Source organism: Etheostoma spectabile, chromosome 6, assembly GCF_008692095.1.
Source record: "Etheostoma spectabile isolate EspeVRDwgs_2016 chromosome 6, UIUC_Espe_1.0, whole genome shotgun sequence".
In the NCBI taxonomy this organism is placed as follows: domain Eukaryota; kingdom Metazoa; phylum Chordata; class Actinopteri; order Perciformes; family Percidae; genus Etheostoma; species Etheostoma spectabile.
In genome coordinates, this window is record NC_045738.1 from 17,297,784 (window position 1) to 17,310,748 (window position 12,965).

The 12,965-nt window shown below is 39.8% G+C and overlaps 1 protein-coding gene across 1 annotated transcript in view; it reads left to right on the top strand.

Annotated features, from left to right (window-relative positions):
* The window catches only part of plcl2 (phospholipase C like 2), a 42,400-nt gene extending 32,354 nt beyond the window's left edge, over window positions 1-10,046 (top strand). Inside the window, exons 5-7 of the mRNA XM_032518098.1 lie at window positions 1,155-1,230; window positions 6,059-6,168; window positions 8,869-10,046. Of these exons, the coding sequence (XP_032373989.1) occupies window positions 1,155-1,230; window positions 6,059-6,168; window positions 8,869-9,072 (390 nt within the window). The 3' untranslated portion in view covers window positions 9,073-10,046. The remainder of the gene's footprint in view (window positions 1-1,154; window positions 1,231-6,058; window positions 6,169-8,868) is intronic.
* Window positions 10,047-12,965: the final 2,919 nt, after the last annotated feature.

The following is a 12,965-nucleotide window of genomic DNA, read 5'->3' on the forward strand; positions in this document are numbered from 1 at the left end:
CCCCCCCCCCCCCCCCACGCTGTCTCATCTCTCGCTGGCCGTACACAGAGCTGGTATGCTCCAGAGGTCGATGTTAGGGGCATGATGTTTATCACTGCTCTTTTTTCAGAGTGGCTTTGTTACACTGCGCTAGAATAACATGGTGTTTTTCTTTTCTTCCTTTCCATTTTGGCAGCAGAGCAGGGCGGCCTGGCTTTGTGACACAACCTTGCGCTTCACTTAAGTAAATTAGGGAGTGTACAACTAAATGTACAAGTCAATTACAGCAATCCTGCATAAACAAAGGCCCCAGTGCCCAACAGGCACAAATTGAAATAAAAAGCAGTGCAACATTTGGGTACTGTATTATCTCCGTCAGATGAAACACTTAAACATCTACTAAGATTATTACTATGATAATCAAAGAGAAAGATCCAGATGGCCTGTTAGGCACGCTGTTCACTCAGTATGTATTTACCGCTGTCTGTGACAGGCTACTTATGCACCATTAACCTTGTGAAACACCAATGTGATGTTGTCCCTGTGTAAGGAAGTCAGATGTTTTTTTAGGGTGGTGTTGGGCAGCTGCGTTGTTGGCATTTAATATTTAAATAGATCCCAAAGCCTGTCTTAACGACCACCATGAGACTTTTAACAACCTGCAGGTCAGCAGAGTTTTTGCATTCAATTAGGGTTGAGCACAGCACCACAGGAGCTAAACTTAGCATCTTTTAATGCTGCAATTTCACAGATAAAACCGTAGTGGTCTGTTTTAGGATTACTGAAATGTTTACGTTTTACTGTCATCCTAATCATACCACTGTGATTGCCTACCCTTTTTTATTTTAAAAGCGATGCATTTAAAACCAAGTATCTGGGTTGACATTTATAGCTCCAGATGACGAGACACTGTTCCTGTTTGAGGAAAAAAACGTACCTTTTAATAAACCCCCTAATTGCTTGTGTCTCCTTTCCTCTAATTTTGGCTTTCAAAAATGCAATTCAGCAACCACGCCCACCACCATGCCTGTAATAACAGCTTGTTTTTTTGAGCCCTCCCTGGATAGAAACACCCGGCCACCAGACGGAGACTGCTCCCTGCTTTATTGTGGGTTGCCAATTTTTTTCTGATGTGGAAATAAAGGCAAATATAAACATGTTTTGTCTCCTCTCAGATGATCCAAACCAGCAAGACTCTACTAGAAAACTCTGAGGGGGTGTATGAGAGAATTCTACAAACCCAAAAAGCAGGTAAGAGATGGTCAGATGGCAAAGTGGTACAACTATAAAAGGCAGTTTTTTGACACCATTAGACCGCTCCTGAATGCTTGCCGAATGGACCCACCATCTCTCTGAAGCCACACAACGCAGATCACACGATAATGAAATTCAATTGAACTGATTATACTTTGCTTATTTGCATAAGTGGAATTACCATTTGAATTGTGTTCAAGCATGTGATCCAGTCACTGCTTCCCTTTGAAAAGCTGCAGTTCAGACAGAGGCGTTTAATTCACACCAGTGACGGCCTTTGGGCAGTATTTTAATTACACGGTTTGGTTTAGGGTTCAGAGAGATGAGTGAATTGGACAACATCAAAGCTAACAGAGGCAGTCCATGTATAGCTCTTCTGCACCAGACGCTTGATACTAGTAAGACCGTCATGTGTATTTAATGTGTTTATGCAGTCCTGACTTTCTAGCCTATTGTAACAGAATGACTTAATGCAACCAGGGGTAAACTAACTTCAGTCAGCTTTTCTGGGAAGCAAAGTTTTATTGGCAGCTCTTCAGGGAAGGCTCTGCTGGATTTAAGAATGTGCACACAGACAGTCTCAAGAAGGAAAATATTGGCATAGGATACTGTCAGAGGACCGACAGCTCTTTTCCTTTCGGTGTGTTTTAGCCTTGCCCCTGTTGTTTTCAGAGGTGTTTATTCTGCGACAATTCTTGTTTAATGTAACAAGTATTGCAGTCCATGCAGACGTATGGGTACAAAAAATACAGTTTTTACATGAATGCAGCATTGTCTGGCAAGAACAATCTTCCCGATTGAAGAGCTAAGGGAGAGTGGAAGATAGGACCATTGGCTCAGTTTAATTGGTTTCCAGATGGATGGACTTATAAAATATTAAATTTCTATTGTCTTGGAACATCAGAGAAGAGGAGGACTGTGTCTTTTAACCAATGCGGGGATCAAAGGATTTGTGCTGTTTTGTCTGTGATGTTTTCAGTATGACCACCTTCCAGCCCTTAACAATTACCAGCCAGTGGCTTGGGGAAAAAGATGCTGTGATGTTGAGCTTACTGACATTAGAAAGATCCCTCTGTGCAGCTGGGAGTTTTAATCATAATAATCGAATCATAATAAGCGTCTTTCTTATTTTATTTTGAGGACCAACTGCTGTTTCGCCTGCCATTTATAGATCTACAGCAATATATTGTTTACAGTATGTACAGTGTGCTAAACACAATTACTAATTAAGCATTGTTTGATTCATCGAGCACATGTGCAAGTGTGTATTGTCAACTGTTGTGGTGCCCGAGTTCTGCCTGTTACTCATCTTCCATTGAAATATAAGTTACTCTTTTGAAATAAGTATTTAAACCTGAAGGAGATGTCTGCCAGACATTATAAGATCTTTTTCTACATTATTACTTACTCATGTTAACACGCAACAATCTTTGCTGCGTGTCATTCCCCATCTCTCCCCCTTTCATGCCTATCCACTGTCTCTATGTAATAAAGGGAAAAGCCCCAAAAAATAATCTTAAAGACATTTCATTGTTAGTAAAGTCCTGTTTGAGGACAGACGACACTCAATTTCACAAGTTTTTTTTTTGATTGAAACAATAGTCAAATGAATAACAGCAAACTAGGACGCTACAGATGGCAAACTGATGAACTTGAGCATTGATTTCTTTTCTTCTTCCTGTGTGTGTGTTGTGTGTGTGTGTGTGTGTGTGGTGTGTGGTGTTGTGTGTGGTGTGTGTGTTTGTGTGTGTGTGTGTGTGTGTGTGTGTGTGTGTGTGTGTGTGTGTGTGTGTGTGTGTGTGTGTGTGTGTGTGTGTGTGTGTGTGTGTGTGTGTGTGTGTGTGTGTGTGTTGTGTGTGTGGTGTGTGTGTGTGTGTGTGTTTTGGTTCAAACTGGTGTCAGTGTAAACCCAATTCCCCGTTTACAGCAAGCAGAACGTTCCAGCAGCAACAGCTATTACATTTGTGAATAATCCATCACATTGGCTCAGTCAGGGCCCACTTTCCCCTCAGAAAAAAGCCCCACACAAAGGCAGTAACAGAGAACACAGTCGGGTGTTTGCAACTCAACAGTGATGTCGCTTCCCTCACTGGCACGGTGGCCCAATGATTAGCACTGTGTCTTCCCAACAAGAAGTACCTGGGTCAGAGTCCTGGTCGTTCTGGGCCTTTCTCTGTGGGGTTTGTATGTTCTGCGTGTTTACCCTGGGTGCTCCGGTTTCCCCCACCATCAAAAAACATGTACTAGGTCCCCGGGCGCTGTAAATGGCTGCCCACTGCTCCCTTGAGGAGGTCAAATGCAGAGTATTAGTTTCGCAACATGTATGTGACAATAAAATACATTTACCTTCACCAAAACTCATTTAGGTTCCACATTTGAGGGCTAAAGTTTGTGTCAAAATCCACTTTAATGTGGACTGAACTTTGAACAAGCTATGAGGGACATTGTTGTCCACCAGCTGCAGTACGAAGTTAGAAAGTGTACTCCTATGTAGAGTGCAAATATAAATAATAAAATAGGATCAGTAAGGTGGTAAAAAAGTATTTGTACACAGTGCCAGAAATGTAAACAGGTTGATGTAAATTGTCATAATTATAACATATTTGTCAACTGGTAAACAGTAAAGCACAAATACTAATTAACACTGTCAAAAATATAACAGTAAGGACCACAGATAGGCATATAGCTATGTATGTACAATATTAAATCTTAGTACAAGTAGGAGTATATGCTTAATTTAGAATTGTAATATTGCACGTAATGTTCCATTGTTGCGTACTGTGTTATGGCCCATGGTGTCCCCCAAGTCCGAGAGTTGTAATGATTGTAATCTAAATTGATTATCTCTGGTTTTTGGGTTGTGGGTCAGACAAAAAAATTGATCTTAAGACGGCATCTTGGGCTCTGAAAAATTTGATCTTTTGTCTTTTTTTTTACGTTAATCAAGAAAGTAGATTAATTGATCATATAAATAATTAAAATGCAGCAGTAGCTGTCATTTTGTATTGAGCAATCAAAAGCTTGTCCTTGGTATGCTGTTGTGTCTGATTATGTGGAATTTTATGGTATGATCGTATAAAATCATCTCTTGTTGAAAGAATTACCAATCCCATGAATAATTCAGGTCCAGCTCTTCTGTCTGCCACTCCATACTGTAGTTGTTTCTTGCTGTGAGACATGATGTGAGCATGTACAGTTGTAGTCTTGCAGCATTACCTCACAGAGATCAGTCTGAAATGCCTTGCTGAGAATGAGCTTCCCCCTTTCTTGCCTGGCAGACTCCATAAAATGTTGCTAGGCAACCTTGTGTGTGTCTGTGTGTGATAGAGGAAGCTGTGCACCTTCTTCAGCACAGTTGTGGTTCACGTGCAAAGCAGCAGTTCGGTAGATTACAGAATAGCGAAGTGAAATTGAAGAGAGAAATAATTGTACATGTTGGTTAGAACCCGGAAAAAGGGGGGGGGGGGGGGGGGTGCATGTGTGATTTAGCCACAGTCGTGTGATGTGAGGTTCAAAGATGACTAATGTGATAGTAAATTCTGTCTGTTGTCGAAGATTATTTTCACACCTGGGCTCTGGTGGCAGTCTTGTCTCCACAGCTGAGAAGATCTAAAACTTCTCAACCCCACACCTATTATGGAGATTTCACACCAAGGGGGTCTCTCTCTTGTGCAGGCCATGTTTCCATGGCAACCGCACCAACACAGGCCAGAACCGGCTCCAGCTGATGTTAGTGTTTCAAGCGGAAACGTGTGCATCCTCGCTAGGAATTTCCCCTGCAAAAGTGTGTTACACAGTAGTAGTAGGGACTCTGCTGCATCTCCCTTTGGTTTATTTACCTCACAGGCCGGGGGTGCCTGTTGCTGCAGTGTCAGTGCTGCACTGACATTAAACATGTCCTTACTCAGACTCAGTCATGCAAAGGGGGGAAAAAGGGAAGAGGGAGAGAGGAGATGGGAAAGCTCCTCAGGAGACAAATCCCTCCTCTGTTCGATGCCTTGATGCTAATCCACAGTGAAAGAACGTCATGTCTGTCTGCCTACGCTGCCTCTCTCTCTGTTTCCGGGGCTTTTTGTTTTCCCTATCATCCTCCCTTGCTGCTTCCTTCAACTCTGCTTTTTCTTTTTTCTTTTTTTCTCCTCCTTTTGAGTTATCTTTGTTTTTTACCAATTCATCAGTTTATGCCCACTTCTGTCACTTGACATCCCATCAACACCTCATTGGGGTGTGCCATTGTGTTTTACCCTCCACTTACTGACCTTTCACTCCAGGATATAGATTTATGATGGTGGAGCAAGGTGTTGCTGAAGGAGGGCACACATGCTCAGAAAACCCTTAACCTACATAGTGAAATTAAGTGCATCACTGTGTGAATTGTTGAAACAAAAAGGAGACCCAAGAGAACCAGGATGCATCTTCCTTTTGTTAGCTGTCAAATAACTGACACTTGCTGAATGAAAATCAGTTTGGTCACTCAGTTTTGTTTTTTCAAACCTGACATGCAGCACACCTGTGGCAGCAGTCACTTCGATCCATTTTCACACTGCAGACATACAGTAATGAGAGGGAAATCCTTCTCCACAGCCAGAGAATCTCTCCTTCCACATACTCAACCCTTCTGCTGCAGGAGGAGACTGTGCCATGTTGACAGGACATGCCAGTGCCTTTGCTCTAATGTGTTTCCTCGCTGTGACAACAGGCCTAGCACCCAGTCATGTCTCCCATACTTTAGTCACCTCACAGCTGCTCTTCTGTTTCACAAACCACCATGAGTTCCAACCATGAAGACTGACTTGACACTCGTTCTCATCTGTCTCTCTCGCAGCGATGGAATTTCACGAGAACCTCCATGACCTGGCCGTTAAGGAGGGTTTGAAGGGGAGGAAGCTGCACAAAGCGGTGGAGAGCTTCACCTGGAACATCACTATATTGAAGGTGAGATTTTTTTTCACAGCAGGCGGTACAATGCAGTAGAGATGAACCAATACAATATCAAAAAATGCCTCCGATACTGCCTAAAATGCTGGCATCGGCAAGTACTCAAGTTTATGCACCGATCCGATACCACGTGATTTAGCCCCAAAGAAAATCTATTTTAAGATAGTTTATGTTCTTTTTCCTTTATGACTGTTAAACTGGATAATAAAAGAACGTTTGGTTACACTTTACTTGAAGGTATCTACATAAGAGTGACATGACACTGTCATGAACATGACATAAACATAAACCGTCTTAAACGTTTGTCATAATGCTTCTTTTAGTAAGTGACTTTTGTCATGACAAGCTATAGTTAGGGTTAGGGTTCATGTGTCATGACAGTGTCATGTCACTCTTAACTACACCTTCAAGTAAAGTGTTGTCCAACGTTCTGTGGCCTTAATTGTTTGTGTTTTATTCATGTTTCCAAAAGAGTTTAACAACAATGATAGCAATCACATCCCATCCATTTGGGAAAAATAGTATACAGCTGTTAAAACATAATCAAATATATATTTTTTACCACGCTGGTATCGGATCGGTTCTTGGTATTGGCCAATACGCAACTCCAGGTATCGGGAAGGAAAAATAGTCTTGGAACGTCTCTGCAAATTTGAGGTACTTGTACTCTACTTGAGTCTTTTCTTTTCAAGCCACTCTCTATGTATACTCCACTACAATTGGTTAACAGCTTAAGTTACTTTACAAATTAGTACTGCGTAATTAATACTTAATTAATCAAATAGTCTGACATAAAATTAATTGATCATGGTTCCAGCCCTGTAAGAATTCATTGCTTTTAATTTTTTGTTAATTTGGATTTTTGTACTATTGGTTTGACAAAACACATCATAAAGGTGTCCTTTTTGGTTCCGGTAATTGTGACTGCATATCTCACCATTTCAGAATTGTTTACAAACCAAACGATTAATTGGAAGCAGAATGAAAATAATCCTTAGTTATATTCTTATATAAAATAGTTAAACATTAGCGCTACTTCAACCAACTGAAACAGTAAAATCCTGTTTTCGCATTATGGATGAGTAATCATAATGTAACGATATTATATAATTGTAGAACAGTCGCAAGGGCTTGAGTTCTTTTACTTTTAATACTTTTACATTTTCCTGATTATGCTAACATTCATTTACTTTATTTTCAATGCAGCACTTTCACTTGTAACAGTGTTTTAGCAGTGTTGTATTTGTAAGTTTACTTACGTAAAGATTTAAAAAATTCCTCCACTATGTTTTGTGTACTGCATGTTTCTGATTAGGTAACGCACAGTTGTCACTTATAGGCACACACACACACACACACACACACACAAACACCAGTCATTGGAGGACGTCAGGATCAGTGGCCGTGGGCAGTTTTTCTTATTGACATTTCCAGTAGCTGCTGTTGGACATTTACCTTTTTTTCTTTTTTGTTTAGTTAAATGGCAGTTTCTGTTTGAGCTTAGTAATAGACTGGTTTTCAAGCACAGCTGTTTGAAGCACACAGGCTGGGAAACCAACCGGAAGGACTGAGGATGTAGAAATCCCCTGTATTTCAGCAGCATCCACCCTGATACTCAGACTGAATTGCCTTTGGATTTCACTTCATTCATTCAGTCGGACATCGGAAGTTAGCCGAGTCCTTGTTTAAAGGAAGAGGTTTTGCCTTTACCAGTCAGAGGAGAGGAACCTATTGGTCCCGTTTTCTTTCAACAAGGAAGTGACAGAAGTGGATGTTAGTAGTTGATCACATTGATTTAAAAAAAAAAATGTTGATAAAGGTAGAATATGTAGCAAATATCGCGTTATTGTTTTTGTAAAACACATGGTGTTCAAAGTGAGAGAGAGAGAAAATTCAGCGGTCGTTGAGCAAGCTAGAGAGTGAATGAAGAGGAGAGCCTTTTTTATGACATACTATACCTTTTTATGACATTTTCACAACATACTATACTATGCCTTTTTATGACATACTATACTATGACTTTTTATGACATTTTCACAACATACTATACTATGACTTTTTGACATACTATACTAATGACTTTTTTTGACATTTTAATGACATACTATATGATGACTTTTTACCACTTTGTATGACACACTATACTATGAGATACTCTGACTTATCACTGTTTAATGACATGCTATACTATGACTTTTTATGACATACTATAACTTTTTGTCACATGCTATACTATGACTTTTTATGACATACTATAACTTTTTGTCACATCCTATACTATGACTTTTTTAATGACAAACTATGACTTTTTAGTTACATTTTAATGCTATTGAATTCTGACTTTTTAATAACTTTTCACCATATACTATACTAAGACTTTTTATGAATTTACAGTCATGCTAATAGTAAGTAAATGGTGCAGTGAGTGTGCTCCAGTATGAGGGCAAACAGTGTGTGTCCGGGTAGTGGAGTTCTTCATGATGTTGGCATCCTCCACTTGTGTTGTACAGCCTGGGTTGCAGAAAGTGGAGAACCGGTGATATGTTGTTGCACAATTTTCACCACCCTGAAAAAAGTAAACATTAAAATGAAATGGCAATGACTACAATGCATCTTTCTTATGACATTTATATTTTCAAGGAAAGGAGGCCGCACTCTGAGTAGCTATGTTCTAACTCTTTGATCATTACCCCTCAGGGTCAGGCAGACCTACTGAAGCACGCCAGGAGAGAAGTCCAGGAGAATCTTAAGCAGATCCACTATGCGGCTCTCACCTGTAACCTGAGTAAAGGCGGACCAGCGGGCAGCTCCTCTGGCTCAGAGTATAAAGGCAGACACAGCCTCGAGGCCATTGCTGAGAAAGCCACCGCCGAGGAGGAGCTTACCGATGAGGACAACTAATGGCCCACAGTCCCACTCTGGTGCTCTCATGGTACCCACATCCAGACCTTGACTTTGTTCCTGCCTCCTGAGCTCAAAACCCAAAGCTCTTGCTCTCTCTCCTTTTTTTCCCTCCATTCCTCTATTTTTCCACATTCCATGTGTACATTCCTGTATCCAAAGCACAGCTTTAACTAGACTTCTGCTTTGTAATCATCAATAAAATGCTACTACTTGTCAAAGACACAAAGCTTACCCAAGTTCAGATGACAAAAAAGTTAAGAAATTTACCATCATTATCTCTTAAAAAAATTCTTAAAATATTTGTGAGCTGTACTGAAAAGTATTTCAGACATTTGCTACACATCTGATGCTGCCTAGCCCATATGAGCACACATTATCTAAATAACAAATCTTAACATCCAGCAAAAACATAACATTTGGGGAATATGTTGAAAGGGATAATAATCAAAGTGTTTGACATACAGTAAACCTGAACTTTCCACAGCATAAAGTTCACAAACCTTTTAATCTATAGTCCGAATGCATTGGTTGTTGCCCTCCCGACCCCGCCTCTCATTTCCTGGGTGAGCTGGGCGAGCCGAGGGAACTAGCAGCCACGTGACCATTTAAGACGTTGACCTAGTGTTCAGAGACGGTCTTCTTCTACTCAGCGGACCAGGGTGTTACCTGAGGAGAAAACCGAAGGAAAGGGTCCTTGATTTGCAAGAGATTTCTTAAAGCACAATTTTTTTGGAGTAATGGATGTAAGGGGACAGAGGGAGCAAAAAAAAATACATACAGAAATGTCATGAATGGGAGTACAGAGCTGTTTACGATACTGAACCTGTTCTTGTCTGCCAAAATAGTAAGATGTATTATGTGTATATATGGAGTTTCCCGTTACCTTTTTTTTTTTTTTCCTGCAGAGTGTACCATTTTACTATTGTATACTTGGAAATATAAGATTTATTTTATAAAAGATATATGAACATGACTGTGGAAAAACGATGTCTTTAGATAAGGAGGGGTTGTCAATAGAAAAAGTGACCTCAGAGTTTTTGTTTTAATAATAGAATGTATTCATACCGTTTGTGGCGCAAACCGCAGCAAAGTCTCAACAACCACAACCAGCAACTGCATGAGAAGGAACCATAAGAGTGTGTTGTTTACACACACACTCAAAAACAGTTTGGACGTTGACACATTTCCATATTTCAGCATTTCCCTTAGGAATATAATCCGCATTTATTTTTGGGGCATGGTCCTCCCATTTCAGGTCACTTCATTATTTTGAGCAAAATCAACTTAATGCTCCAAGTTTTCTAAAAACTCTTTCCATAGTTACTTTTAATAGTCTGCAACCCATAAAAAGTGCCAGATTTCTAATAGTTCTTTTTTTATTAAATTTTTTTTTTAGGTGTACTCCCAATCAGTTACACTGTTATTTACAACACCCCCAATGAGAAAACCGCTAATCATTTGGTTAGTTGGCGAGTTGCTATAGATTCAGTGATTCTGCTCGTCTCACAGGAAACCGTGATGTGTTGTGTACAAAAACAACGTTCATGCAGTTTTATCTATCAATATTTTTAAAGATGCGTTTCCCTGCCTGATGCTTTGCTATGTTTCACTTGTTGGCAGTTAGTCACTGTTCAATGCAAAGTGCACCCACTGACAGTGTTCCGAGAGTCTGTCTGGGGAACCCACAGGGCAGCCCAGGAGGTTCCTGTCTGCCAGACGAATCAAACGAGTCACAACAACATGGGCGCCCGGAGAGCTCAGTCGGTAGAGCGGGCGCCCATATATGGAGGTTTACTCCTCGACGCAGCGGGCCCGGGTTCGGCTCTGACCTGCGGCCCTTTGCTGCATGTCATTCCCCCTCTCGCTCTTTTTTCATTTCTTCAGCAGTCCTGTCAACACAGGCCTGAAAATGCCCCAAAGATAATCTTTAAAACGAGTCAAAACTCTTTGATAACCCTTTCTAAGAATTTAAACTCAGGTCTGTTGAGAAAGAAATAAACTTCAGAGTAATTATAGCTTCGTAACCATTCCTGGCGAGAATGTATCTGAACCACAATTACCCTGGGATTTAATTGTGCCACATGTTAGCTAAAACCTACTGCATCAGCTGACAGGTGGGAAGTGAGAAAGACGTGTTTTGCCTTTTAAAATGCCTTTTCCCCTCATGTTGCTTCAATTCCACTCTTGCCTGTCTCTTTAATAGTCCAAATGTGTGTCTTTTATTTCAAATCTAATACAAGAAAATTATAACTATTAGTTTGATTTACTTTCTACTGATTGGACAAACAAGGCTTCAATGCTGCAATACATGCTACCTTCAGGAAAGTTGTAACTTTCAGTCTTTCTCAAAACTGCTTTGAGGAGATGATTCAATGTGGTAGTCATTTTGGTGGCTGTGGTTTGTGGTGCTGTTAAGTTGTATTACATTCCTGAGAAGTGTTCCCAATATTTGTCCAAGTCTGTATGAGTGAGGGGAGGCTAAATAATAACTCAATAAAAGTGAACCGCACCACAAACTACAACCTTGTTTCAACGCCTCTCTGAAACAGTTTTGACAAACCCTGATTATTAGAGCCCTCATGAAGCCAGGATTTAGTGTAGGACTGCTGTGTAAGATTATATTATTTCTTACTAGGTGTCCCTAGTATACTGGACACTGAGTCAATGTGGGCTTGCAAAAGTACGGCTCAAAGATTTGAGAGGAAAAAAAATCCAATTATAATTTCATTAAATTGCCATTACTTCCTGTAAATTAAACTACAGGCCTGCATTTGTGCTTTATGTAGTATCGATTCATTTGCATTAGCATAATGCTTTCATTTACAGCTGTGCATTGTATCTTTAAACTTATGCTAACTAGTTTTTAAGGCGATGCACTTTAAATCGATGTTATGTGCTGATACAATCTAAAAAATGTGCTGCTTTAAATTGATTAGTTGTTCAGCCTTACTTTTGGATTTTGCAGCCATAAAAGCCACAAAATCCCAAAACAAAAACTTGGTAGTAGATACTCAGTTAAAGGTCTATGTTAAGTCTGTACACATTAGCTTTATTAATTTGACCTAATTGTAGCTACACATCTTGCTCTCACTTTTTTTTTTTTTGGGGGGGGGGGCATTTGCTAAACATTAGTCAAAAGATTGATCACCAGCAAGAAATCGATTATTTGAATTCCCTTAGGAATTTCCACGCATACATTGCTATTTTCTTGACACAAAAGAATTTGGATAGTTAAATTTCAATATTAATCTGTCCATCTGTAGCTCTATTTTCCCCCCCCCCCCCCTTCAATGTCACAACTTTTGGTTTTAAACACTGTCCACAATACCTGCAGATCTCACGATAAGACGAAAAAAAAAGTCTGAATTTCAGTGCTGTGCAAGTAGGCTTATTCCTAATTGTTGAGAAAGAAAAAATGAAGCATTTCAACTGTATTCCAGTCTCATGTCTTTATCTGTCAAGTCCAAAAAAAAAAGAAGAAAAAAAAAACCTCTGAATAAAAAATGTTGGATAGATTTGTCTAATGTCTTTTGTACAGTAATTCAACTATTTTTCCAACAAATGGGACGAAAAAGTAATGAATTTTGTACAGAGCCTCGGAGCGGCATGTCACACAATAAGCTCACGTTTTACGTTGATAATATTTACTGTGGCAGAGATAATGCACTTGCAAAAATCCCATTTAAATGTTATGTTTAAGTTATTTGCCAAAATGTGTTAACGTTGATTATAGCGCCCCCTAATGGTTGACCTTTGCCAAATTTGGTACAGAGCGTTGAGGTGGGATGTTGAACAATATTACAAAGTTGTGCGGTGATGGCTATTCATTTAACTGAGTTATGTTTAAGTGTTTTGTAGCTAGATACAAAAATTAGTTTGGTTGTAAATTT